Raw genomic sequence first — 27854 nt, 5'->3', positions numbered from 1 at the left:
GGTTATTACTAGTAATATTAATATAATCTTGCTTCCTTAAATTAGTTGTTTGAGCTTCTCACTGTAGAGTTTTCACTTTGTTTAGATAAATAAATTGTGCTAATCTGTCACCTAGGTAAGAATTTCTCTTAAAGGTTTATAGAATCTTTTTGAGAACTACTGTCCCCCACAAGTTTAATATTTAATCTTTATCTAATTATTTTTTAAATTTAAATAGACACTTTTTTTTTGGCAATCTTTTCTTCCTCGTCCCCTATGTTTTTTTATTTATTTAAACAGACACATTCTTTTCTTTTTTTTTCTTGCTTCTTTTACGTTTCTTTTTCTTTTTAAATAGGAAAATCTCTAGGCAAAAAACTAAAAAGCTTCATCGCCTGCGCTAGTATATTATAAGTGTCTTTTTGGTGTGATTTAAATTTTGTGACATATTTAGTTTATTTTTAAATTGTGGGATTTGTTATAAATTGGTGAAAATTTGAACAATATAATCCACTTTAAAAGGTTATTATTAATAACCACGACGTACTTTTGGTACAGTGGTTATTTCATAAGTATAAGTGTTTGTGGAGTATGAAAGGAAAAGGCTGGAATTCAAGTTTTTAGAAGGGAGTTTCACAAATATATACACTTAGATTAGAATATAATAAAATTTGTATATTGTATAAAAAATGTGATAATTAATAAATTAAATAAACCAACTTTTTAACAAAAATGATCATTAAATAAACCAGCTTTAGAAGTAATCAAGTGGACACTATTATTAAATAAAGAAAAAAATATCCCAAGTCCCCACCTAAAGCTAAAAGTCTAAAATTTCTTTTTGAAAAAGCCAAAGCCGGCAATCACTGCACAACCATTGTTGTTGTAAAATGAAAAAGGAACTTAATTGATGTTTTACATAATTCCGATCGGAAGACTATTTCTTGATGCTCCCGACACTTTTACACTCACTCTAACCCATAAACACACAAACAATAATGTTACACATGGATAATTTTAATTTTTTTTAAAAGGAAGATACATAGATAGTTATTGATTAAATTATATTCTATATTTAAAATTTTAATTAAATAATTTAAATTTTTATGAGTAAAGAAGTTAAAAGTTTGTTATGTTATATTTATTTTAATTATATAAAATAACTAGTCGCTAACCCGTGTGATGCATGAAAAACTATTGATTATAAAAAAAAAATCCAATAATGAATGAAGAATTTAAGCTATTACTTAAAAAAAAAAAAATGAATGAAGAGTTTAAGCTATCACCTATGCAATTTTTTTTGTGCATTTCAATTAGACTTTAGACAATAATAATATGGTTATTACTTCTACTATTTTTGGGCTGAAATAAGTTTTTTTTTTTTTCCTAAATTGAAATAAAGTTATTTGTTTACTATTTTTTTATGTCGGAATTTATTTACTGTTATTGTTAAGCTAAAATATTTAAAAATGATTATCTGATTATTTATTTAAAAGAAATATTTTTATAAAATAATGTAATGACAGTTTTGTGAATAAAAAGGCATGTGATGGCATTGTAAAGGAAGCACCTTCCTAAAAACTTCCTTTCAACCCCTCCCAATTATCATAAATGTCATCTCTTTTTATTTATTTTTTAGCTCTTTTCATTCATGTTATTGTTTCAATTATATATATATATATATATAAATAGACTAATCGCTAACCCATGCTATGTACGGGAATTTACCTATTTGTGAGGTAGACTAAAATAATTTTATAAAATCTTAAATTGATTAAGAAACTACAACATTGCATGATTTACTCTTGTATGACTTCAAATTGTGTTATAATTTAATGAAAAAACCATTGCTTGAATGTGCAATGGCCTATTCAAATTTTCAAATATTAAAACTTCTGATGAAAGACCAAAAAAAATTAAAGAATCAGATGATAAACTGCTTAGAAATTATTGAAACAAAATATATATGACTAAACAATAGAGAAAGATAAGTTATATTCAAAAGAATAATCTATAGCTATAACTATTGAAAGGAATCAAAAGATTCAGAACCTACAAATTAAAGATAATCTATATATGTGTGTGTGTGTGTGACTACACAACAAAGAAATATAAGAGAAAGATGTGTTACCATCAAAAGAATAATTCAAATGTTAAAACTTTTGAAAGACTAAAATATATTAAAAAATCATAAGATTTACTTCTTATAAAATTTTGAAACAAAACCAAATGTATTACACAATAGAGAAATATAGAAGAAAAAGTGATTACCTTCAAAAGAATAATACATGGTATAGTCATTGAAATTAGCTAAACATGTTTAAATATTGCAAAAACTAACACAAATTCATATATTAAAACTTCCAAAATGCCAAAAAATATATAATTAAAGAATAAGTTATTGAAAAAATTCAAAAAATATATGACTATTTAAAAGAAAAATATAAGAAAAAAAAAAAAGTACATGAACCCATAAAACAAAAAATTTTAAATTTTAACGGATCTAAACTTTAAACGATAAAAACAATCATCAATTCTATAATTATTTAAACAATAAAATTGTAATCTTAAAAGAAAAAAAAAAAGCAAATTACAATAATACCTATTACGCTTCACGCGGTCCTTTTTATTTTAATTTTTTTTCAACCCTATTTAGTTGGCCGGCTCAATATTTTTCAAATAATTCAAATTAAATAAAAACCAAAAAGTCAAAAAAAAATAAAAAGTATTGGAAAAGGAAATACTCTACGTGGCCAAGAAGCACACCGCCTTTCCTCTTGTGTACATAGTTTATTCATAGGAAAAGAGGAAGACAAAACTCCTACCCCTGATAAGAACTCTATTTTGATTATGTGCTGACTCCACCATAACATACTTTTTTTTTTTAACAAAGTAGATGAGAAGAAATAACATAAGAAGAGCTTATACCTCTACTCGGCTTTAAAAAAAAATATTGAGGTTTGCTTTGCTTTTAATAGTGTTCATGATTAATCTTGCAAATTTGGAGATAAATTATCAATATTTGAGTTTAAGTTTAAGTTGGACTTGTTAGAGAGATAGAGTTTCACTCCTTGTTAAGTTTGGATTAAACAAAAATAATTTTGTTTAAAAAAAAATGATAATGATGAGTTTGAGTTTAAGTTGAACTTGTTAGAAAGATAGAGTTTCATTTCTTGTTAAGTTTGGACTAAACAAAAATAATTTTATTTAAATAACATGTTGAAGTGAAAAATTATGGGAGCTCTAGAGACTTCAGTTATATATATATATATATAGATTAATTATATATTTAAGGATAATACAAAGTGAGAAAAATTAATTATGCTTATTAATACTGAATTAATTATTTGATGTTGTTATTATCATAATAAATTCTCACTAAAACAATCGTATAAAATATGATATTTTTCTCTCAATATTTTATTTTTTGTTGAAATTTGATAATTATGGTTGATATTAATAGATATTTATTTTATTATTGTGTTATGTGGAGCTTGATATTCTAGCAATAGCTATTTATTAGTTAATAACTCATGCCATGCAAAATGTACTTGAGGGTTTAAGGTTCAACATAACTTGTTTTATTCTTCCTTTAAAAAAAAAAAAAGAAAATTTATAATTATAGAAAAATTTTAATATTAATCTTTTAAAAAATATAAAAATTTATCAAAAAATTAATTTTTTTTCTTTTACTATAAAAAATTGTAAAATCCCAAAACAAAAACAAAAAACATTATACTTTCTCATCCATTAACTTTCCGTTTTTGAAAATACTTTCTCATCCATTAATTTTCCCTTTCTAAAAATACTTCCTCATCCATTTAATAACTTGATCTCGTTCTCACCTCATCACTTGCCTGAAAAGTAGAGAAAAACTTCCACGCCACTCCTATCAAAAAAAAAAAAAACTTCCACGCCACTATAAAGTGCACAAACTATAAACACTTGCCTTCAAAACAGCGTAAAGATTTTACTCCACTTCACTGCAAATTCCAACACTGTTCAGTACACAGAAAAACAAAACTACACATGTCACATATATATTATCTATCACACATGACACAACCCCACCTCGTCTCTCTCTCTCTCTCTAAAACGACAGACCGTACCACGTGATCTTCTTCATTCCACAGTTACTCTGCCTCACCAACCTCTCTTTCTCTCTCTCTCTCACTCTGTTTCACCAATTTATTGAACTCATTTCTCAGTTCTCACTCACTCTCTGTTTAATCCTTTTCAAGAGAAAACCTTTTCCTTTTCCCGAGAATCTCAAATTCAAAGCTCAAACCTTTTCCAACTGTAAAGCAATTTTTAAAGTTTTCAATCTATAAATTATAATCACACTTTAAACTTCAGACTCTCACTTTAAAAATGCGGAATTGTGCTTAGCTCAATTTTCAAATTCCGAAACCCTAGCTTTTTTCTTTTTATTCAAATGCACGGCTACAGTAGACTCGGCTCTTCGGCGAGGACTTCCTCCTCGTCGTCGCCGCCGTCGTCTCCGCGGTTCCGGCACGGCCGTAACAAGCTATCTGGAGGCTGCGCCGGCGGCCGGAGCTCGAAGCAGTCGAGCGCGGTGGAGAGAGTGGTGTACGTGTTTGTGTCGGCGGTGTTCCGGAGGCGAGGCGTGCTGCTTTTCGCGCCGGTGCTGTACATTTCGCTGATGCTGCTGTACATGGGGTCGGTGGGATTTGATGTGGTGAATTTGAAGCACAGTGTGGTTGGAGTTGTTGTGCATAGTAGCAAGCATCGGACGGCAATGGCGCCCGGTTCGGTTTATCGGAGCCCTCAGGTTTTTGAGAAGTTGTGGCCGTTAATGGAGGCTGAGAGTAATGGGAGTAGAGTCAATGCGGTACCCTTTTTTTTTTTTTGCTGCTCTCTTTGAAATTAAGCTTATTTGTGGAAAAAGAATGAATTTTTAGTTTTTTTTTTTTTTATTTTTTTTTTTATTAATGTTACTTATTATGCTTTGTGTGAATTTTTGTGGGTTTGGAAATATGTAATTGTTGTGTTTTAAGGGCGGTCATGATTTTTAGTTCCAATGAAATTGTTGTGTTTTTACGGTTTGGTTTATGAAAACTCGATGAGAACGGTTGGAAAATTAGTGTTGGAGTTCAACAAGCTTTGGAAAGGAGTAGTGGGTTCAAGTTAGCTTAATTGGTAGAGTCTTTTGTTGTGTTCGAATCCCGCCTAGAGTAAAAAGAATCTAATTTGGTGTCTTTGTCAATGGTAAAGAACAATCAATTGGAGAACCCAACTCAGTTCAAATCATATGGTATCTATAAATGCTTTAGAAAGGAGTGTATACATTAAGAAAGGGTTTAATTTGTGGACGTCAATGTACTTTTGAATTTGCTCTTCCCTCTTCCCTTCGTGTCAAAACTAACTTATAGAAGAAAATTAAGGGTTTATGGACCTTTTTTTTATGGTTGGAGTGTATGTAGATGTAAGGTTTTATTGGTTGTTAGAATGTGAAAATTGTCGGATTGATGAATGACTTTGAAGCCATGTTGCACTTGATTTGGAATAAAGATTTTATGCTAAGTTGCATTGTTGTCATAGATTAAGATTATTAGACATGTTTTGATGAGTTAAACCGTGGGTTAGAAATATCACATGATAAGTTTGGGTGCACACACTGTTCATTTTGGTTGATGAGAAGATTCAAATTTTAATGAGCCTAGCAGGTTAAAGGTAGAGTTGCACTACTCAAAAGGAAAGTTGAGGGGTTTATATGGACTTATGAGGACCTACTATCGTTGTCAAGAGGGAGTTTTACTTGTGAGCCAAAAGTTGAGTTTGGATTGCACTGAAAAGGAGCGACGTTTGCATTTAGCGTTTTTTCCCTGGGTCCTGTGCACTGTTCACGGGATCTGCAAGTACGGAAAAACGCAAATTTTGCTTTAAAACTGAGTCTCACGGCACTATTCACACATTTAAAAATCATTTTGCTATAATATTTTCAGCAATAAGTTTTCTTTTTTTAGCAAATTTACAAATTTAAGAGGGAGGCCGGAGGCCAAAAAGGATATATGGAAGACTCAATGATTAATAACACCCTACCTCATTGAAGTGTTCCTTCGAGCATGTACATTTGTTTTTCATTGAAGAAATACTCTGTTCATGTCCAACTGTTTCAAGTTCTGTCCAAGATTTTACATTTTTCAGGCAATCCACAATGACGTCCACATCTAGTTCATCTCATTTGTACACTAAACAATGTACTTTACCTTCTTGTGATGACATAAGGTCTTTACTAAAACATATAACTACAGTGTTAATGGTTTTCTTTTTTACTCCAAATTTTGTTATTATTATTATTTTGTGCTATAAATTCATTGGTGAACCCTATCAGAAATGTGTTTGGCATGCTTTGGCTCCATTTGTTGACATGTTGTTTAGTTATTTCCATAGGTCATGCATCTTTTACTTTTACCTCTTCTTTCTTTCTTTTATTGTTTAAATGATATTTCTTTTCTTTTTTTTAATATTTTGTGCTGCTTCAGGAATTAATCTTCAATTGTTATGCCTTATTTTCTTTTTCTTTTTTTAAAAATGTTATTTACACCCTATGTGTACTTATATGACTAAAAATATAATGCAATGGAAATCATGCAGTTGATGACGGCATGGAATTCAACTGGGCGTCAAGGTTGGAAGCCTTGTGTTGACAAGAGTATTTCAACAACAGGTTTGGGTTTTCTATAGAGTTTTACTTAACATGACTACTGTTTATTTTTATGGATTGCCTGCTGTAGTCTATGATTGTTTTTTTTTTTTTTACGTGTTTGTGTCGGCGGTGTTCCGGAGGCGAGGCGTGCTGCTTTTCGCGCCGGTGCTGTACATTTCGCTGATGCTGCTGTACATGGGGTCGGTGGGATTTGATGTGGTGAATTTGAAGCACAGTGTGGTTGGAGTTGTTGTGCATAGTAGCAAGCATCGGACGGCAATGGCGCCCGGTTCGGTTTATCGGAGCCCTCAGGTTTTTGAGAAGTTGTGGCCGTTAATGGAGGCTGAGAGTAATGGGAGTAGAGTCAATGCGGTACCCTTTTTTTTTTTTTGCTGCTCTCTTTGAAATTAAGCTTATTTGTGGAAAAAGAATGAATTTTTAGTTGTTTTTTTTTATTTTTTATTATTAATGTTACTTATTATGCTTTGTGTGAATTTTTGTGGGTTTGGAAATATGTAATTGTTGTGTTTTAAGGGCGGTCATGATTTTTAGTTCCAATGAAATTGTTGTGTTTTTACGGTTTGGTTTATGAAAACTCGATGAGAACAGTTGGAAAATTAGTGGAGTTCAACAAGCTTTGGAAAGGAGTAGTGAGTTCAAGTTAGCTCAATTGGTAGAGTCTTTTGTTGTGTTCGAATCCCGCCTAGAGTAAAAAGAATCTAATTTGGTGTCTTTGTCAATGGTAAAGAACAATCAATTGGAGAACACAACTCAGTTCAAATCATATGGTATCTATAAATGCTTTAGAAAGGAGTGTATACATTAAGAAAGGGTTTAATTTATGGATGTCAATGTACTTTTGAATTTGCTCTTCCCTCTTCCCTTCGTGTCAAAACTAACTTATAGAAGAAAATTAAGGGTTTATGGACCTTTTTTTTATGGTTGGAGTGTATGTAGATGTAAGGTTTTATTGGTTGTTATAATGTGAAAATTGTCGGATTGATGAATGACTTTGAAGCCATGTTGCACTTGATTTGGAATAAAGATTTTATGCTAAGTTGCATTGTTGTCATAGATTAAGATTATTAGACATGTTTTGATGAGTTAAACCGTGGGTTAGAAATATCACATGATAAGTTTGGGTGCACACATGTGTTCATTTTGGTTGATGAGAAGATTCAAATTTTAATGAGCCTAGCATGTTAAAGGTAGAGTTGCTAGTACTCAAAAGGAAAGTTGAGGGGTTTATATGGGTTTATGAGGACCTACTATCGTTGTCAAGAGGGAGTTTTACTTGTGAGCCAAAAGTTGAGTTTGGATTGCACTGAAAAGGATCAACGTTTGCATTTGGTGTTTTTTCCCTGGGTCCCGTGCACTGTTCACGGGATCCGTAAGTACGGAAAAACGCAAATTTTGCTTTAAAACTGAGTCTCATGGCACTATTCACACATTTAAAAATCATTTTGCTATAGTGTTTTCAGCAATAAGTTTTCAGTTTTCAGCAATAAGCGATATCCAAACAAACCCAAAAATTTTACAAATTTAAGAGGGAGGCCGGAGGCCAAAAAGGATACGCGGAAGACTCAATGATTAATAACACCCTACCTCATTGAAGTGTTCCTTCGAGCATGCACATTTGTTTTTCATTGAAGAAATACTCTGTTCATGTCCAACTGTTTCAAGTTCTATCCAAGATTTTACATTTTTCAGGCAATCCACAATGACGTCCACATCTAGTTCCTCTCATTTGTACACTATCAACAATGTACTTTACCTTCTTGTGATGACATAAGGTCTTTACTAAAACATATAACTACAGTGTTAATGGTTTTCTTTTTTACTCCAAATTTTGTTATTATTATTATTTTGTGCTATAAATTCATTGGTGAACCCTATCAAAAATGTGTTTGGCATGCTTTGGCTCCATTTGTTGACATGTTGTTTAGTTATTTCCATAGGTCATGCATCTTTTACTTTTACCTCTTCTTTCTTTCATTTATTGTTTAAATGATATTTCTTTTTTTCTTTTTTTTTTATAATATTTTGTGCTGCTTCAGGAATTAATCTTCAATTGTTATGCCTTATTTTCTTTTTCTTTTTTAAAAAATGTTATTTACACCCTATGTGTACTTATATGACTAAAAATATAATGCAATGGAAATCATGCAGTTGATGACGGCATGGAATTCAACTGGGCGTCAAGGTTGGAAGCCTTGTGTTGACAAGAGTATTTCAACAACAGGTTTGGGTTTTCTATAGAGTTTTACTTAACATGACTACTGTTTATTTTTATGGATTGCCTGCTGTAGTCTATGATTGTTTTTTTTTTTTTTTTGTTAGTTATGCATACACACCCATGAGATCTTAAGCCACTACTACACTTTTCACCCCATTCTTATGGGAGAGGAAGTGCTATTCAGGTTAGAGCTCATGGGCTCTAATTGCTAAATTTGGGGTTGGGCGTAGTGATCCTTCTTTGCATATGGTTCTTCCTAAGGCAATATCCTCTCATGCATCATTAATGATGAGATCCATTCTTACTGCTGCTACTCACACCGACAATAGCACATGTATGGATCTTCCTTTCATCTGATCAAACCATCTCAAGTGATTTTCTCTCCTCGTCTTGTTAAATGGTGCCTGGCCGAAGCTACTTATGCTAAATTTTCTGTTCAGCATCATGCATATGTTGAATGACTGGAAGTATGCTGCATAATGCATATACCATTTTTTTTTTTAAACGTGTAATGCTATGTTTGATTTAATTGGCCCTACGCTTAACTTAGGAGTGAAATATTTATAGGAAATTCTAATAGCAGAGGATAAATGCCTCATCATATTACTATGTGTTTCCTAATATTTCATTTTTGTTGTATTTAGAATTACATTTTGTGTGTCAAGGAATTATGAGTAGCTGAGCGCTGTCTTTTATGCTTTAAGGTTTCTCAGAATTGCCAAAGTCAAATGGTTTCCTAATTATTGAAGCAAATGGTGGGTTGAACCAACAGCGCTTATCGGTATGTTTTGTTTCTTCAAATGTTATTTCTCTTTGTTTTCCTAGAAAGATTGGTTGAATATGGTAATACTGCCTTAGATCATAGATGGAAATGAATTTTGTGGGTTAGACATGATGATTTGGTGACCTTGATGTCTTTTGGTCTTTGGCTGATGGTAAATCTGTTCCAATTCAGATTTTGTTGGAAGACATTAGAGCATTTTGCTGAAATATATCTCTGATCAGTCAGATATTGAATGATGATGGATGAATGTAATAAATTTGTCAAGTATATCTTACACTCCGCATTAAAATTTATTTGGTAATTTTTCCATCCTTTCTACACAGATATGCGATGCAGTTGCGGTGGCTGGATTACTGAATGCAACTCTTGTCATTCCAATTTTTCATTTAAATAGTGTTTGGCGAGATTCCAGGTATGTTGCAGCTATTGTTGGTGTTTCAATGATCATCATCTTTATCCACACATTTAGCGGTTCTTTTGTTATTATTGAATTTTTATTAAATAGCTTTGCCTAGTGTTACTTAAGATACTTGGAGGCAATTAGGTATTAGGATGGGGCCAGTGTTGTTATTGGACAAATGCTCCTTCAACTTGATTCTTCTGGCCAACCGGGCAGATCCAGCCGCTTTGACAGCTGGAAAATCCTTCTTTACTGGAGGATCTTCATGTTGACCACCGCATCCTTCCTATTATTCTAAGTTTTGCACAGTTATGAGGGCAAAAAAGCTCTCATCTGTCACAGTGTCACCTTCACAATATAGGCATAAATTAACTCAAGACTCCCATATGCCAACTTCTTCCCGTGATTACATAGATCATATTACACCACCCTACTAGATCTAGGGCCATGGGTTTGCAGATTAGTTCCAAATATCTATAGGCAAGCTTTTAAGGTGAAAATCTGCAACCTTTTTTTTTACAAATTCAGATTTGAAGGGAACAGACAAATTATTTTCATGTTCTGTTCTTAAGTTCTCAAAACATTATCACTGTTTTCTGTCTTCCAGCCCCTAACTTAGCAAGCGTGATGTGAACAATGAGATGTTTTTGCAGAATGGGAGCTCTTCCTTCTTAAACAACATCCTTTCAAGGTCTTTAATTAAGGCAAGCAAGGTGGAAGGAGTGTCCATATGTGGAAAATATATTTTGATTGAATGTCTAACCTTTTTAGTTAGTAACCATTCTGTTTATGTGGGTGATGCCTTGTTTGAGGAGGCACGGATGATTAATTTTTTAGGTGGGTTTTAAACCCACGACTTCACCTGCCAGCTTGCTCATATAAGGGGGGAAGTTGCATTGTGTAGTATTAATTGTTAAGTTAGGGATGCTTCTTTGTTGATACATTATGCATGGTTGGAGTTGAAGGATTTATTTTGTTGTTCTAAGGGTTTTAAGTTGATTAAAGTTTAATTTTGTTATGAAGGTAAAGAAAGGGAAAATTTATTAAGTAATCATATTTGTGAATCGTGGCTATGATATATAGAACATGTGACACCTATTAGAGATTAAGCAGCTACCTATTTTTGCATTAAGATGTACTTTAAATTTGATATATGGGATAAGTGAACCTTGATTTGTTTTAAATCAGTGAATGGGTTTGAGTAAATTGGCATGCTTTTGTAGTGGGATCTATAGTTTGGAAATTGACAGTTTAAAAACTGTTGCGGATTAACAAAGTTTATTATGACCATAGCAAAAACAAGGCATACCCAAAACATCTATTTGCCTAACATTTTCTTGTTAGTTTTATTTTTTAGTTTTTACATTCAAAAGAGCCTTGAATCTTGATTGAATTGACTATAATATGATTTTCTCATCTTTTTTTTTTTTGCTGGAATTGCAGCAAGTTTGGGGACATTTTTGATGAAGATTTCTTCATATATGCACTCAAAAATCACGTTAATGTGGTCAGAGAGCTCCCAGAAGATATACTTCAGCAGTTTGACAATAATATAAGTAAGATTGTGAATTTGAGAGTAAAAGGTTGGTCAAGTCCAACCTACTATCTTCAAAAGGTCCTACCGAAGCTGGTGCAAATGGGGTATGAGATTTTTGTCTCTTTCAATTCTGAGTATGTGAACAAATTCACAACAGTAATTGTTATAAATTAGCCTTAAAAATAAATAAAAAATAACCTTAATACCTTTTTGTTTACACCGTGGTTTTTGCATAATCTCATGGTATTATGTCTGTTACTTTCACATAATGGACAAGTATAGACAATGCTTTGTTAGGTTGATTTGCGGTTATTTCTGTAAATTATAATCGACTTCTTGTCCAATGATGCAAAGAACATTTGCCAACTTTTGGTAAAGTGGATTGTTTCACATAATTGAGGATGAAGATGACAAAAATTTTGTTTTAAATACTTAAAAAGGAAAAAATAAAAATTTTCAACTGAAAATTGATGATGTGTGGATAGAACTCCTAAAAATGTTCTGCTTGTTCTATTTAGGGATGTGATTAAATTTTGCCATCTATCATTAGCATTGGGCTATAATTATCAAAGACACGAATATATAGAAGCTTGTTTTATGCAATATTTGGGGACAAATTATTACATAGATACTTTTCTACTGCAATCAATTATTTAAATTGCCTTCAGGTTCCCTATAGTTACCTATGCAAACCTTTGATCTCTTTTCTATTGATGGGCTTGTAACATGTCTTTGACAAATTATATGTTTTCCACATTTCTTGGTGCAGGGCTGTACGCATTGCACCCTTCTCAAATAGGTTGGCCCTGGAAGTTCCTTCAAATGTCCAATGGCTTAGATGCTTAGCCAATTACGAAGCACTAAGGTTTTCAGGATCTATAAGTAGGCTTGCAGAGAACATGGTTGATCGGATGGTTAAGAATAGCTCCCAGAGTGGGGGTAAATACGTTTCAGTGCATCTTCGTTTTGAGGAGGTGTTATTTTTGTCCCTGAATTCTTTTGTCATGTATGATTTATGAAAGTAGCCATGTCCTAGATCATTTCTAAGTGCCAATTTTCCTCTTTCAAAGGACATGGTAGCATTTTCATGCTGTGAGTATGATGGTGGGGAGGAAGAGAAACGTGAAATGGATATTGCACGTGAAAGAAGTTGGAGAGGAAAATTCAGAAGAAGGGGTAGAGTAATAAGGCCCGGTGCAAATCGGGTAGATGGAAAATGCCCTTTAACTCCATTGGAGGTATACATATGCATTAACTTATTCTTCTTTTTGGTAATTTCTCTATTTTTCCCCCGTTTCTTGTAATATACTCTTTTAGCTTTATATAAATCTTAGTATTCAAAGCTCTGAAAATATCTGTCATCTGGGTTCTTTGAGTCTTTAACGGTATCTAAGAGTTCCAATTTCTACTATTAAAAGCTCTAATCCCTCACAATATATGAGTGGGCCTCTTAAAAACATAAACATGCATATTTCAGGTCTCCTGTCAATTATTATTTATTACTTGTGAAATGCATCTGAGCACAGTTTCTTACATCTAGACCTGATGGTACACTCAGCTTGATTCAAAAACTAAGGCATTACTGTTGCAGCTGTGACTAGTTCATGTCCTTGGATTCTGATTCATGTCTGCTGATCTGTTCACTTCCTTTTGGTACTATAGGTTGGAATGATGCTTAGGGGCATGGGTTTCAATAATAACACTTCAGTATATGTTGCAGCTGGAAAAATCTATAAAGCGGAAAAGTACATGGCTCCGCTTAAACAGATGTTTCCACGTTTAGAGACAAAAGATACTTTAGCCACTCCTGAAGAACTTGCTCCATTTAAGGTATCATACAAGCCATGGTGCATGCCTTTTTTACAACTAGTAACCAGAAAATCATCTAGTAGAAAAGAAGATAAAGCTAGGAATAAGTCAGTCTTTTTAATACTGAAGTTTCTGATGTAGGGCCATTCATCTAGGTTGGCTGCTCTTGATTATACGGTGTGTCTTCACAGTGAAGTGTTTGTCACAACTCAGGGTGGAAATTTTCCCCACTTCTTGATGGGTCACAGGCGCTATTTTTATGGAGGACATGCTAAGACAATCAAACCTGATAAGAGGAAACTAGCATTATTATTTGATAGGCCTGATATCAGGTATAATGCAGTTAAACTCTTTCATTTTTCAGTTTTAATTTCTGAATTTTATAAGTGGCACTTCTCAAACTATGCAATCAAAGAATATGGTACTGAAGAAAAATGTGCTAATACTCTACATCCAGTATTATCTCATCAGTCTTAATGCTAAACTTTTATTCAGCTAAACATAATTGATCATCAATAGTTACCGGTAATCCGGAAAATCAAATCAATTGATGTACAATCAATCTCCCTCACTTTGCTTCTTGTTTGTGTACCAAGAACAAAAGAGCTTGAATGATTTATACATTTTATTTTTCTTTTGTTCAGTTTGAATTAGATTATATGGCCCATTGGACGATGAAAATAATTAAAGAACTACATGTTTTGAAACTTGTCATCATCTACAAAGCGCTATGCTATAGATCCACAGCAGATGGTTCCTAAGCACTTAGAACGTTTAAAATTATGCTTGAAATATGTAGGATGTGTCCAAAATGGTCTTAGCTATGTTCAAAAAAGTATGAGATGTAGATAAATGTCCTGAGAAATATCCTTGATTTGGGAAGTATCCCAGCATGCAAATATTGTATCAGGCTATGTGCACCTTCACTTCAGAAGTGGCTTCTGGTGCTACCTCGTAAGATTTTTGGCTCCTTGCATAATAATTTCTAGTTTCCCATGTTTTTAATAAGCATGAACTTTGTAGTGAATGTTATCGGTCCTCAAATATCACTCCCCCCACCCCCAAAAAAAAAAAATTATTAATTTCATTATTGCTTCTATTCTCAATAATAGCCATAATAAGCACAGAATTTTATCATTTGATTCATTGCCTTTTTTATTTGACTTCTCTAGATGGGAAGACTTTAGTCGACCAATGCAAGACATGCTTCGCCACAGTGATCATAAGGGATTTGAATTGAAGAAGCCTAGCGGGTCGCTCTACACCTTTCCTATGCCAGATTGCATGTGTAAACTAGCAGAAGCAAGAAGTGAAAGCAGTAACACAACAAGACTTGCTTGAAACTTTGAATGTACAAATACGTAGGGTCACAAATTTTCCACACCTGTATTTTATAGTGTATTATTCAATTGAATTCTTAAATAATTCTTTCATTCAAGTTGATAGGAGAGTTTTTGGGGTTTTGATTCTTTGAGGTTAATTGACTCAGTAAGATTGGTAGTTTTGTACTCAAAATTCAATGTACATGACGCTGTAACTTGTAATGATTTACTAAAGTAATCTAGCATTAAATTATATGTAGCATTCTTTGCTTTGGTGACTAAACTTTTGATTTGGTGACATGCTTCAATCTTCCCCTGTAGATTTGTTGTCCATTAATATTGCTTAATCGCTACTTATCAAAAAATATTGCATAATTTCTGGTTTTTAATTTAGGTAATGTAAAACGACTATTTGATTGTTTTTTGTTTGCATATACTTTAAACTTAAATGTTGACTAAAGTATACTTATAACTTGTAAAGTTTGGAATCATTTTCATTTTGATCCCTTTACGTTTGGAAATTTTTGGCCCTTCATTTTTTATTCGTTTCCATATTGGTCTCTTATCTGTCCAATTTCACTTTATTAAAGGATTAAAATGATGGGACAAAATAAAAATTTTGAAACGTGAAGGGTTAAACAAAAAAGCTTAATCAAACATGAAGGTCTAAAATGAAAATTTTAAAATGTAATGGATCAATATAAAAATAGAATTAATCAAGCATGAAGTGTCAAGATTAAAATTTTGATATAGAATTATAGAAATGACCAAAATGAAAATAATCCTGAGCTTTGAAGTGTCAAAATTAAAATTTTGATGTAGAGTTATAGAAAGGACCAAAATGAAAATAATCCTGAGTTTAAAGAACTAGAAGTGTATTTCAATCTTAAATGTTCTATTAGATGTTCTTATTGTAGAGTGCATTGGTATCAACCGTGTGAATTCCCTAGAAATGCATTGTAAGTTACAACTTCAACTCAGAAGTGCACCATGCATGCTTGGCATATTTGTTATCATATGGAGGTAGGGCTAGCACTAGTGTTACTCTTGCCTCCACCTGTTATTGTTTTTTTTTTTTTTTACGTTTTAATGCTAAGAGGCGTGCTGTATGCTTCTTTTCTTTAAATGAAGAAACCTAAAATCTACCAAGAAACAAAGCAAGAAAACAAAAATCGGCCTACATTTTCTATAGCAATCCTTCCAATCCTTCCTTGAAAAGTTCCATTCTTAACTTGCTTTTCAATAGAGGAATGGAGTGTTGCGTACTTGGTTGAGCAACTTGACTATTTTAGCTACATATGTGAATGACATTAACTTGGAAACTCTACTGTTCACTACTTTGTCTAAAAGTACCTGGAGCAATTAACAAGAAACCTGGTTGGTGGCCAAATATGACCAATTTTTGGAAAATTAATTTTTTTTCAACCATTCATCTATTGTTTTGATTTTTTTCTCGCTAATGGAAATGAACAAAAGGAATATGTTAATGGATGTTCGATTGCATTTGTTAAGAAGGAATTGAACGAATCTCACTGCATTAGAAAGTAGCAAAAAATAATAATCAAATACCCTTTTCACTAAAAGTTGCTCGCACGATTCATTATAAGAAGTTGACAAATCAATTTTAATTTAAGCACTTCTGACACTCATTTACAAGACTATTTTGCAAAATTGTTGTATAGTAAAACCAGGATAGCATTGCTGGGTTTGGTTGGCATTGACTATGGGGGTAGTAAGTATTACCAATATTGGCATGTGTTGGGTGAAAAAGTTAGTGCAACTTTGACGATCCATGCTAATGTTAGTGGTATAAGGTTAGTGGTGGTGGCGGCGTACTTGAGGCATATAGTGCTGCCCCTAGTGGTGACAGTGGCTTGTGAGTTGTGATTATGGCTTTTCACACAGTCAAGTTTAACTGTCAAACATTTGAGAGATTACCTCTGTTGGGAAAGTCCGATTAGTTCATTGCATTCTTTGATGATTGTTGAAATATGAAACAATAAGACCATGCACACAACTTTTTTCATTATAGTTGATGACATGATCTGTTGTGAGCAAATAAAACTCGTAAAAGCGATGCCAGTGAATGATCCAAGCAAAAGTTATGTTACTTCAATCACGATAGATTGTCAGTATTCTGAAAATAATTTATGAACAGGTGTTGTGTCTACCGTAGCAAACATCATAGTTGAGCAAGCTGTTAATACCTGAACACATATATTAGGCTGATTTAAGAGATATTTAACCATCTAGGGTGGTGTTCTTTCTCTACTTTGAGCCTCAGAACCAGAAAAAGGCCTATAAAGTCAAACAATTGTGTTTCAGTGTACGAAATTGACTATTGGTTTAATTAATGTGATGATCAGCATGGGATGTAAGGTGGTATGTGTTCTTTCCACTTACTATGTCCAACGTTATGTTATGTCATATTATATTTTTTTTTTTCTATTTTTGCCATATATAGTTGGTGATGCTTTAATGGTCACAATTCCTAAATGGATTTCGTATTCACCTCATAAATTATAGCTACCTGCAAGTTAGCTTCCCACCATGTATGTTAGTACATATCTTAAATTTGTGAAAAATGACTGGAAAACAAATATTTAATCAGCCATAAAGTTGGATTGGAAATGCAAAAGTACGGATGATACTTAAAAATTAATGGAGGGTGGGGGTGAAGGTTGAGGAGCATGATATCATGAATGATTCATTATATTTTTATCCAGCTTATTTTTTAAACAAAATGCATCAATGGAAAGAGGTTCTATACTTGTATCATAAAAAGAGTTTTGAAAAGAGGTTAAACAAAAATGCATCAATAATAATAGTTGCAGGAAAAGTTGAAAACAAAGCAAAATCCTCAACTTGTTTATCTCCCTAATATAGCTAAGGCATTAATACATGCTTGAGTTTCGTGTAAAGGATCATCTGCAAGAGAAACCTACACTTATTACCTTCCCCATGTGGCCATGCCAGTCCCATCCCAAGAAATCTATGCATGTAGTTGGTAAGCAGCATGGGCAGTGAGGCATCTGTTTCTCAATATGGGGCAATTCTGACATAGTCTTGGAGTAGTGCTATGGACTACCTAAGTTTTTTCCATCAATATGAACAATTGGTTATGACATGTAGTCGAATTATTTGAGTATTTTAGTTATTCTTTTCTTTTTTTCTATTAAATAATTCAATGATTACAATATGGCGTAACTGGTGAAGTTTCTTGTATTTGAATAAGAGTTATGAATTCAAACTTCGCCTACATAAAAAATCAATCGGTATATTCACTTGACGATAAAAGTAATCATTATAGAGTATGTGTCACATAAGTTGAAATTCTAACTTATGAATTCTTTTCCTTTATGAATTGTTCTTGCTTTGCTTATTCACTATCTTCTTATTTGTGTTATTCACCTTTTTTTCAGTAACCTCCTTGTTACCTTATTTATTTATTTTGGTCCACTTCCTTCTTTTTTTGATTTGTTTCCAGCATTAAAATCTCTTAATTAAGAAAAGGATTCACCTCCAATCCCTGATTGGATTTGTGCTTCTAATGAGTGTCTTACGAATGCTCTAGTGTCATTGAACGTTGAGAGGTCCAATTATCCAAATCTAATCATCTTTGTTGTGGTGATAAAAACGCGAAAATTTATTACGAGAGAAAATTTTAACAAACAAGGTTATACGTCAACAGAGACACGAACCATTATATAAGCATCAGGTACAGTGAATGACAGAATGAACATTACAATCATATATACTCACAAATATCTCGTGTGTATTTGTGACTTTGTGTGTCAAGTGATAGCATTCTATTTTTCTGCCTAGTTACAATGCATTTGCACTCTATCTAATTGCTTGAAACACAGGTCTTGCACTAGTCACCTCAACGCATGCACCTTTTCTTTAATTATTTTCGTCACTCCCTAATCCCTATTACTTGTGTAACAAAAAAAAGAGAGGTGAATATGAAGATAAAAACATGAGAATTGAATCTTGAGTCTTTTTAATTAAGCTTAACTGAAAGCAATATAAGAGGTTCCTTGCAGTGAGATTACCTCATTCTGCGAAATGTTTGATACCCAAAAAGTAAAGGACTATGGCGTGAAACAAAATCACATGGAGAGTAAAAACCGGGTTAACTTAACTGGTAAAATTTCTGATGGTTAATAAGAGATTTGAGGTTTTTATTGGTGTCTTAGTCTAATTATAAAGAGCATAATCATCAAAAACGGACGTTATAGGTTGAAACAAAAAAAAAAAAAAAGAAAACACCTGTATTTTATAGTGTATTATTCAATTGAATTCTTAAATAATTCTTTCATTCAAGTTGATAGGAGAGTTTTTGGGGTTTTGATTCTTTGAGGTTAATTGACTCAGTAAGATTGGTAGTTTTGTACTCAAAATTCAATGTACATGACGCTGTAACTTGTAATGATTTACTAAAGTAATCTAGCATTAAATTATATGTAGCATTCTTTGCTTTGGTGACTAAACTTTTGATTTGGTGACATGCTTCAATCTTCCCCTGTAGATTTGTTGTCCATTAATATTGCTTAATCGCTACTTATCAAAACATATTGCATAATTTCTGGTTTTTAATTTAGGTAATGTAAAACGACTATTTGATTGTTTTTTGTTTGCATATACTTTAAACTTAAATGTTGACTAAAGTATACTTATAACTTGTAAAGTTTGGAATCATTTTCATTTTGATCCCTTTACGTTTGGAAATTTTTGGCCCTTCATTTTTTATTCGTTTCCATATTGGTCTCTTATCTGTCCAATTTCATTTTATTAAAGGATTAAAATGATGGGACAAAATAAAAATTTTGAAACGTGAAGGGTTACAAAAAAGCTTAATCAAACATGAAGGTCTAAAATGAAAATTTTAAAATGTAATGGATCAATATAAAAATAGAATTAATCAAGCATGAAGTGTCAAGATTAAAATTTTGATATAGAATTATAGAAATGACCAAAATGAAAATAATCCTGAGCTTTGAAGTGTCAAAATTAAAATTTTGATGTAGAGTTATAGAAAGGACCGAAATGAAAATAATCCTGAGTTTAAAGAACTAGAAGTGTATTTCAATTTTAAATGTTCTATTAGATGTTCTTATTGTAGAGTGCATTGGTATCAACCGTGTGAATTCCCTAGAAATGCATTGTAAGTTACAACTTCAACTCAGAAGTGCACCATGCATGCTTGGCATATTTGTTATCATATGGAGGTGGGGCTAGCACTAGTGTTACTCTTGCCTCCACCTGTTATTGTTTTTTTTTTTTTTTACGTTTTAATGCTAAGAGGCGTGCTGTATGCTTCTTTTCTTTAAATGAAGAAACCTAAAATCTACCGAGAAACAAAGCAAGAAAACAAAAATCGGCCTACATTTTCTATAACAATCCTTCCAATCCTTCCTTGAAAAGTTCCATTCTTAACTTGCTTTTCAATAGAGGAATGGAGTGTTGCGTACTTGGTTGAGCAACTTGACTATTTTAGCTACATATGTGAATGACATTAACTTGGAAACTCTACTGTTCACTACTTTGTCTAAAAGTACCTGGAGCAATTAACAAGAAACCTGGTTGGTGGCCAAATATGACCAATATTTGGAAAATTAATTTTTTTTCAACCATTCATCTATTGTTTTGATTTTTTTCTCGCTAATGGAAACGAACAAAAGGAATATGTTAATGGATGTTCGATTGCATTTGTTAAGAAGGAATTGAACGAATCTCACTGCATTAGAAAGTAGCAAAAAATAATAATCAAATACCCTTTTCACTAAAAGTTGCTCGCACGATTCATTATAAGAAGTTGACAAATCAATTTTAATTTAAGCACTTCTGACACTCATTGACAAGACCATTTTGCAAAATTGTTGTATAGTAAAACCAGGATAGCATTGCTGGGTTTGGTTGGCATTGACTATGGGGGTAGTAAGTATTACCAATATTGGCATGTGTTGGGTGAAAAAGTTAGTGCAACTTTGACGATCCATGCTAATGTTAGTGGTATAAGGTTAGTGGTGGTGGCGGCGTACTTGAGGCATATAGTGCTGCCCCTAGTGGTGACAGTGGCTTGTGAGTTGTGATTATGGCTTTTCACACAGTCAAGTTTAACTGTCAAACATTTGAGAGATTACCTCTGTTGGGAAAGTCCGATTAGTTCATTGCATTCTTTGATGATTGTTGAAATATGAAACAATAAGACCATGCACACAACTTTTTTCATTATAGTTGATGACATGATCTGTTGTGAGCAAATAAAACTCGTAAAAGCGATGCCAGTGAATGATCCAAGCAAAAGTTATGTTACTTCAATCACGATAGATTGTCAGTATTCTGAAAATAATTTATGAACAGGTGTTGTGTCTACCGTAGCAAACATCATAGTTGAGCAAGCTGTTAATACCTGAACACATATATTAGGCTGATTTAAGAGATATTTAACCATCTAGGGTGGTGTTCTTTCTCTACTTTGAGCCTCAGAACCAGAAAAAGGCCTATAAAGTCAAACAATTGTGTTTCAGTGTACGAAATTGACTATTGGTTTAATTAATGTGATGATCAGCATGGGATGTAAGGTGGTATGTGTTCTTTCCACTTACTATGTCCAACGTTATGTTATGTCATATTATATTTTTTTTTTTCTATTTTTGCCATATATAGTTGGTGATGCTTTAATGGTCACAATTCCTAAATGGATTTCGTATTCACCTCATAAATTATAGCTACCTGCAAGTTAGCTTCCCACCATGTATGTTAGTACATATCTTAAATTTGTGAAAAATGACTGGAAAACAAATATTTAATCAGCCATAAAGTTGGATTGGAAATGCAAAAGTACGGATGATACTTAAAAATTAATGGAGGGTGGGGGTGAAGGTTGAGGAGCATGATATCATGAATGATTCATTATATTTTTATCCAGCTTATTTTTTAAACAAAATGCATCAATGGAAAGAGGTTCTATACTTGTATCATAAAAAGAGTTTTGAAAAGAGGTTAAACAAAAATGCATCAATAATAATAGTTGCAGGAAAAGTTGAAAACAAAGCAAAATCCTCAACTTGTTTATCTCCCTAATATAGCTAAGGCATTAATACATGCTTGAGTTTCGTGTAAAGGATCATCTGCAAGAGAAACCTACACTTATTACCTTCCCCATGTGGCCATGCCAGTCCCATCCCAAGAAATCTATGCATGTAGTTGGTAAGCAGCATGGGCAGTGAGGCATCTGTTTCTCAATATGGGGCAATTCTGACATAGTCTTGGAGTAGTGCTATGGACTACCTAAGTTTTTTCCATCAATATGAACAATTGGTTATGACATGTAGTCGAATTATTTGAGTATTTTAGTTATTCTTTTCTTTTTTTCTATTAAATAATTCAATGATTACAATATGGCGTAACTGGTGAAGTTTCTTGTATTTGAATAAGAGTTATGAATTCAAACTTCGCCTACATAAAAAATCAATCGGTATATTCACTTGACGATAAAAGTAATCATTATAGAGTATGTGTCACATAAGTTGAAATTCTAACTTATGAATTCTTTTCCTTTATGAATTGTTCTTGCTTTGCTTATTCACTATCTTCTTATTTGTGTTATTCACCTTTTTTTCAGTAACCTCCTTGTTACCTTATTTATTTATTTTGGTCCACTTCCTTCTTTTTTTGATTTGTTTCCAGCATTAAAATCTCTTAATTAAGAAAAGGATTCACCTCCAATCCCTGATTGGATTTGTGCTTCTAATGAGTGTCTTACGAATGCTCTAGTGTCATTGAACGTTGAGAGGTCCAATTATCCAAATCTAATCATCTTTGTTGTGGTGATAAAAACGCGAAAATTTATTACGAGAGAAAATTTTAACAAACAAGGTTATACGTCAACAGAGACACGAACCATTATATAAGCATCAGGTACAGTGAATGACAGAATGAACATTACAATCATATATACTCACAAATATCTCGTGTGTATTTGTGACTTTGTGTGTCAAGTGATAGCATTCTATTTTTCTGCCTAGTTACAATGCATTTGCACTCTATCTAATTGCTTGAAACACAGGTCTTGCACTAGTCACCTCAACGCATGCACCTTTTCTTTAATTATTTTCGTCACTCCCTAATCCCTATTACTTGTGTAACAAAAAAGAGAGAGGTGAATATGAAGATAAAAACATGAGAATTGAATCTTGAGTCTTTTTAATTAAGCTTAACTGAAAGCAATATAAGAGGTTCCTTGCAGTGAGATTACCTCATTCTGCGAAATGTTTGATACCCAAAAAGTAAAGGACTATGGCGTGAAACAAAATCACATGGAGAGTAAAAACCGGGTTAACTCAACTGGTAAAATTTCTGATGGTTAATAAGAGATTTGAGGTTTTTATTGGTATCTTAGTCTAATTATAAAGAGCATAATCATCAAAAGCGGACGTTATAGGTTAAAACTAAAAAAAAGAAAAGAAGAAGAAGAAGAAGAAGAAGAAGAAGTCACATGGAGAGTGCAATGGTGTTTTATGGGTTTTTTTAATTTTAAGATTTTTTACTTTTTTGACAATTAAGTGCAATGTTGTTTGGTAACTCTTAATGTATGTTACGTTTTCGGGCAGATTGTTTGTGTAGTAAAAATTCATGTAGGGTAATAATTTTCATTATACACTAAGTGATTTGATTGTCTTTGCCTATAGCTATGATCCATATTGAGTTGAGCAATTGGTGATATCTGATATGTGTCATACATTTTTTCAATTTTCTTCTTTATTATATTTCTTGTTTTTGCTAGAACAACATTAATTCTGTCTCTATGTGCGAGAAAAAAAATGCTCTTAATTTCTACAAGAATAAATAAGAATGTATTATGTCTTAAGTAAAACTTGCATGTTACTGTATTTAAAATCTCTTACGGGATTTGCATTTTACATAGCTTGTTAGATTATATTAATACATATTTAGTATTTTTTTTTTAGAAAGATACATATTTTGTATTTGTTTGATAGATTATATGAATATGTTTTTGTATGCCCATTAATAATTGAATATAATATTAGCTATAAGATGCATTTTTAATGTATGTGGGATGACACTTTATCTAATAAAAGAATTCAACATTGTCTAATTCTTATAAAATTTAATTTCTTAATTTTTTTTCAATGAATTCATTAATAGATGTAATATCAGCAAGTGTTCTACCAGAAATAACCTTGTTAAACTGATTTATGTACTTGCATGAGTTACTAATTTTCAATTTCTACATAAATTTGGTTATTTTAAGGAAATCAATATAAGAAAATTAATGATTTATTATTTTATGTAACATTTGCATATAATATCCCTCTCACATAAAGAGAATCCCAAGAGTATGAGATCTATTTTTATGTGAGAAAAATGTTATATGCAATGACTACCTATAATACCACCTCAAAATCAAGGTCTAGAATTTAATTCAAGAATTCTTAGTTGACAACAAACCTAAATTCACTGTTAAGTTTAACTCGAATAATTATAAAGTGAGACTAAATTCACTATTACATCGAACGAACTCTCCTGTGTCCTGTCCTAGTTTCTTATAGCACCAATGACATGGGATTAAAAATCTTTAAAGTTCTTGTGTAATTCCAAGAGTTTTTAAAACTTTTATCTATTCATTTAAAATAAACTAAATGAATTTTACCATATTATGGATAATTTAAATGTAATGTTCATTTTTTTGGTAGAAGTAATGTTCATTTTTCATCCAACGACAATCATAGCCTGAGTATGAACCCAATTATTGTACAGTTGAACCAACTGGAAAGGGCAGCTGAAGGGAACCTAGGCCCACAGAGACATGTGAGTCACTATTGCCATCCATCTTCTTTTTTCTTACATATGCTCCGTTACTTTCCATGTGTACAAACTAGAGCCAGAATAGTAATGATACATACACAAAAAAAAAAAAAAAAAAAAAAACAATATTTATAGTAGTTTAAGTTGATAAATTTTTATTAATTCTTATCCGAATCATCATTACAATATCTTTTTACCTATTACTAACAATCTACCTATTAGTTAGGTGTGAAATTTTTGTGTCTACAGATTTTCTCAAGCTAGAAACTCTCAAATCTCAATAGAAGCAATATTGTTGTGATCTTGAATTTCTGTCTCTGTTGTCTGTTCTGCTTTTAAATTTTAACTCTGTTTTTTGTCGGGATTTATAAACTTTAACCCCACTTTTTTTTTTCTCAATCAAATTTTTTTTTTTTCTTTTTCTTGCCAAGTTAGCTCATTCCATAATGAGAGGGAGAGAGAGAGAGAGAGAGAGAGAGCCCACAATGTGACGTAAAAGTAGAGCTACCTACCAAATCCAGCCCTATCTGTAACCACTAACCACTTGTCTTTCTTACCAACTTGGTCAAATCTCCCCCACACCACACTCTCTCCCCATTAAGAATCCGAGTCTATTGCTTCCTTCCCTTTCATTTCTCTCTCTCTCTCTCCACATATATCTATATAATCTCCTCTCTACTCTCTCTCCCCACTCCTTCAAAACCAATCCCCCCCCCCCCCCTCTCTCTTTACTCTGTTCTTATCTTTTCTACTTTCAAAAAAAAAAAAAAACTCTTACAAAGAAAGGAGCCAAAGAAAGTAAACATATCATACACTTGCATACTTATCCATTTCCTGTATTGGGTGTTTCTATATCTATATCCAAATCCCACCTCTTCAAACTATTTTTATCAAAACATGGGACGCTCACCTTGTTGTGAAAAAGCACACACCAACAAAGGTGCCTGGACCAAAGAGGAAGACCAGCGCCTCATAGACTATATCCGAGTCCACGGTGAAGGTTGTTGGCGTTCTCTTCCCAAAGCCGCAGGTACAAACAAGTTACATCAGATATAACTTGATCTTAATCGTATTTTATTTATTTATTTTCAAATATACCTCAAATTGATACCCCTCTTCTTGTTTCTATAGCAATCTCTCACAAATTTTGTTTCTTTTGTAGGATTACATAGATGTGGCAAGAGTTGCAGATTGAGGTGGATAAACTATCTGCGCCCTGATCTCAAGCGTGGCAATTTCACTGAGGAAGAAGATGAACTCATCATCAAGCTCCATAGTTTGCTGGGAAACAAGTAAGCCCTTTGATTCTTTTTCATCCAATTTTACAAATACATAACATCAATGATTAATTTTTTTCAACTCTTAAATTTTCTGGCTCTAGGCATGGTTCTTTTTCGAAACCTGTCTCAATCCAAATTTCCAACCTTTTTCATAAAACTTATCCTCCTTTTGATCCAATTTGGGAAATATCACATCAATCATTGAATTCTCGACCTTTAGTTATCTAAGTCTAGTTCTAAGTTCAAACCCTATCTCGTGTAGTCCTGAGTACGAACTCTATCTCGTTTTAACTTTTAGTTTTCTATTAGACCCTATTTGGGTGCTAAGGAAAAGTGAAGAAAAAGCTATGAAATTCAATTTCTTATAAGGTTACTTTGCTTGTTCACAGATGGTCTTTGATTGCTGGAAGATTGCCCGGAAGAACAGACAATGAGATCAAGAACTATTGGAACACACACATCAAACGCAAGCTCGTAAGCCGTGGCATAGACCCTCAAACACACCGTCCTCTCAATGAAATCACCACCACCACCACCACCACAGTCCCAACACCAGCAGCAACAATTTCCCACTTAGATTTCAGCAGCAACAATTCGTCTCTACCATCTTTACCTGTATCCAAGCTCAACCTCATGAAGAACAGCCAGACAAACAACACGTACAACTACAACAACATCGACAACTTTAGTACTACTGCAATCACAGTACCCACGTTGAATTACCCGAAGATAGAGCCACTTGAAGATGTTAATTGCACTAGTAGTGGCACAACAACCGAGGAAGAACCACCACAACAACAAAAGCAAGACAAGTTTGATGAGAGTGAGCTAAACTTGGAACTTTCTATTGGACTTAAGCCGGTTCAGACAGAGTCAACCAGGGTGTCAAGTGCAAACACAGCTGAGTCAAAGCTACAGCAGGTTCATGGTGGTTATAACCAGTTGTTTGGGACAGTGCAATCAGCCATGGTAGCACAGGCGGTGTGTTTGTGTTGCCAATTAGGGTACCAGAGCAGTAATAGTACTGAGTTGTGTTTGAATTGCAAGAACTCTAATGGGCTCTACAGATATTACAGACCTTTGAGTTCATAATTTTTTTTTTTTTTTTGATAAGCTATTGTCCTTTATAATGATGTACAAATTTTACTACATCAATATTACAAACGGACATGTCACCTCTCATAGAAAAGCAATTTACATATTTATTTATTATGTTGCTGAAGTTAAACTAATAACATTAATGTCAGTTTGTAAGTTTTTTAGTGGTAAAAATAATAGGAGTTTTAGAATTTTTTTTAAAATGCTTGTTTGATGGTTTTACTGGACATGTAATCATATCCCATTTTTAGAGATATATATGTTAATCAAGCCAAGTTGAGGAATATCAATACATTCATATTTTAGTTTTGATAGCATTTTTAAGAACTTTATATCTCAATGGCATAACCTCATATCTTTTATAAGTAGAATAAAGCTAGATCGTATTCCTTTTCTTTCCATTGCTGTAACTTGTAACTATTTAATTATTTTCAATAATCTTATAGTTCAACTGGTTAGTATTTTTTGGTATTTCTAATGAAAACATCCATGGTTCAAATTTTTTATCCAATTATAACTATTGATTTATCCCAAAAAAAAAAACCGTCGAATTATTAAAAACAAAAAGTTTAGATAAAACTATTTGTTGATATACAAAAGTTACTATTATTTTGTTGCCAAATGATTGATATTATAGTGAATTTTTATTGGAAAAATAAATAAAAAGATACGATAGTAAATGTGATAAATGAAAGTATGCAACATCAATAAATATAATAAATAAATTCTATGTGAAATACTAGTTTATAAGGATTTTGTAGTAAAATTTATAGCACATTTCGTATTACTCATTAATTTTAATTTAAAGTTAGTGATATGGATGACAGTTTTGGAAGAAAAAAAAAATTTGTAGTGGACGAAAACAAAAATGTAAATACATTTTTTGTTAATATTATAAATTTTAT

At 32.5% G+C, this 27854-nt stretch overlaps 2 protein-coding genes across 4 annotated transcripts; both read left to right on the top strand.

Annotated features, from left to right (window-relative positions):
* The first annotated feature begins 3954 nt into the window (after positions 1-3954).
* Positions 3955-14999, top strand: LOC112031996 (O-fucosyltransferase 9). 3 transcript variants are annotated; one of them, XM_065763684.1, is made up of 10 exons: positions 3955-4831; positions 6598-6670; positions 9599-9666; positions 9993-10081; positions 11513-11710; positions 12376-12580; positions 12677-12844; positions 13269-13436; positions 13557-13747; positions 14588-14999. In XM_065763684.1, exons 1-10 carry the CDS (start codon positions 4415-4417, stop codon positions 14754-14756), a joined length of 1746 nt encoding a protein of 581 aa, XP_065619756.1. In that variant the 5' UTR covers positions 3955-4414; the 3' UTR covers positions 14757-14999. The 3 variants fall into 3 exon arrangements, with proteins under 3 accessions (XP_065619756.1, XP_065619753.1, XP_065619754.1); XM_065763681.1 differs by lacking the exons at positions 3955-4831; positions 6598-6670 and adding exons at positions 6767-7021; positions 8819-8891 and having other exon boundaries at positions 9590-9666; XM_065763682.1 differs by lacking the exons at positions 3955-4831; positions 6598-6670 and adding an exon at positions 9006-9219 and having other exon boundaries at positions 9590-9666.
* Positions 15000-25301: 10302 nt separating this feature from the next.
* Positions 25302-27063, top strand: LOC112031995 (transcription repressor MYB6). The gene is made up of 3 exons (XM_024064700.2): positions 25302-25601; positions 25734-25863; positions 26241-27063. The coding sequence occupies exons 1-3, from the start codon at positions 25469-25471 to the stop codon at positions 26941-26943; spliced, it is 966 nt and encodes a 321-aa protein (XP_023920468.1). The 5' UTR covers positions 25302-25468; the 3' UTR covers positions 26944-27063.
* Positions 27064-27854: the final 791 nt, after the last annotated feature.

Source organism: Quercus suber, unplaced genomic scaffold, assembly GCF_002906115.3.
Source record: "Quercus suber isolate HL8 unplaced genomic scaffold, Cork oak 2.0 scaffold_518, whole genome shotgun sequence".
Taxonomy (NCBI): Eukaryota; Viridiplantae; Streptophyta; class Magnoliopsida; order Fagales; family Fagaceae; genus Quercus; species Quercus suber.
Note: the sequence above shows the minus strand (reverse complement) of the source record. Positions and strands in the feature narration are given on the sequence as shown.

What these genes read in the sequence shown, in the direction of transcription:
- LOC112031996 (XM_065763684.1), top strand. Translation starts at nt 4,415, where the DNA reads ATGCACGGCTACAGTAGACTCGGCTCTTCGGCGAGGACTTCCTCCTCG. An exon ending in CAAGAGTATTTCAACAACAG is followed by an intron (nt 6,671 to 9,598) that starts GTTTGGGTTTTC and finishes AAGGTTTCTCAG; the next exon opens with AATTGCCAAAGTCAAATGGT. An exon ending in AAGAACTTGCTCCATTTAAG is followed by an intron (nt 13,437 to 13,556) that starts GTATCATACAAG and finishes TTTCTGATGTAG; the next exon opens with GGCCATTCATCTAGGTTGGC.
- LOC112031995 (XM_024064700.2), top strand. Translation starts at nt 25,469, where the DNA reads ATGGGACGCTCACCTTGTTGTGAAAAAGCACACACCAACAAAGGTGCC. An exon ending in TTCTCTTCCCAAAGCCGCAG is followed by an intron (nt 25,602 to 25,733) that starts GTACAAACAAGT and finishes TTTCTTTTGTAG; the next exon opens with GATTACATAGATGTGGCAAG. An exon ending in CATAGTTTGCTGGGAAACAA is followed by an intron (nt 25,864 to 26,240) that starts GTAAGCCCTTTG and finishes GCTTGTTCACAG; the next exon opens with ATGGTCTTTGATTGCTGGAA.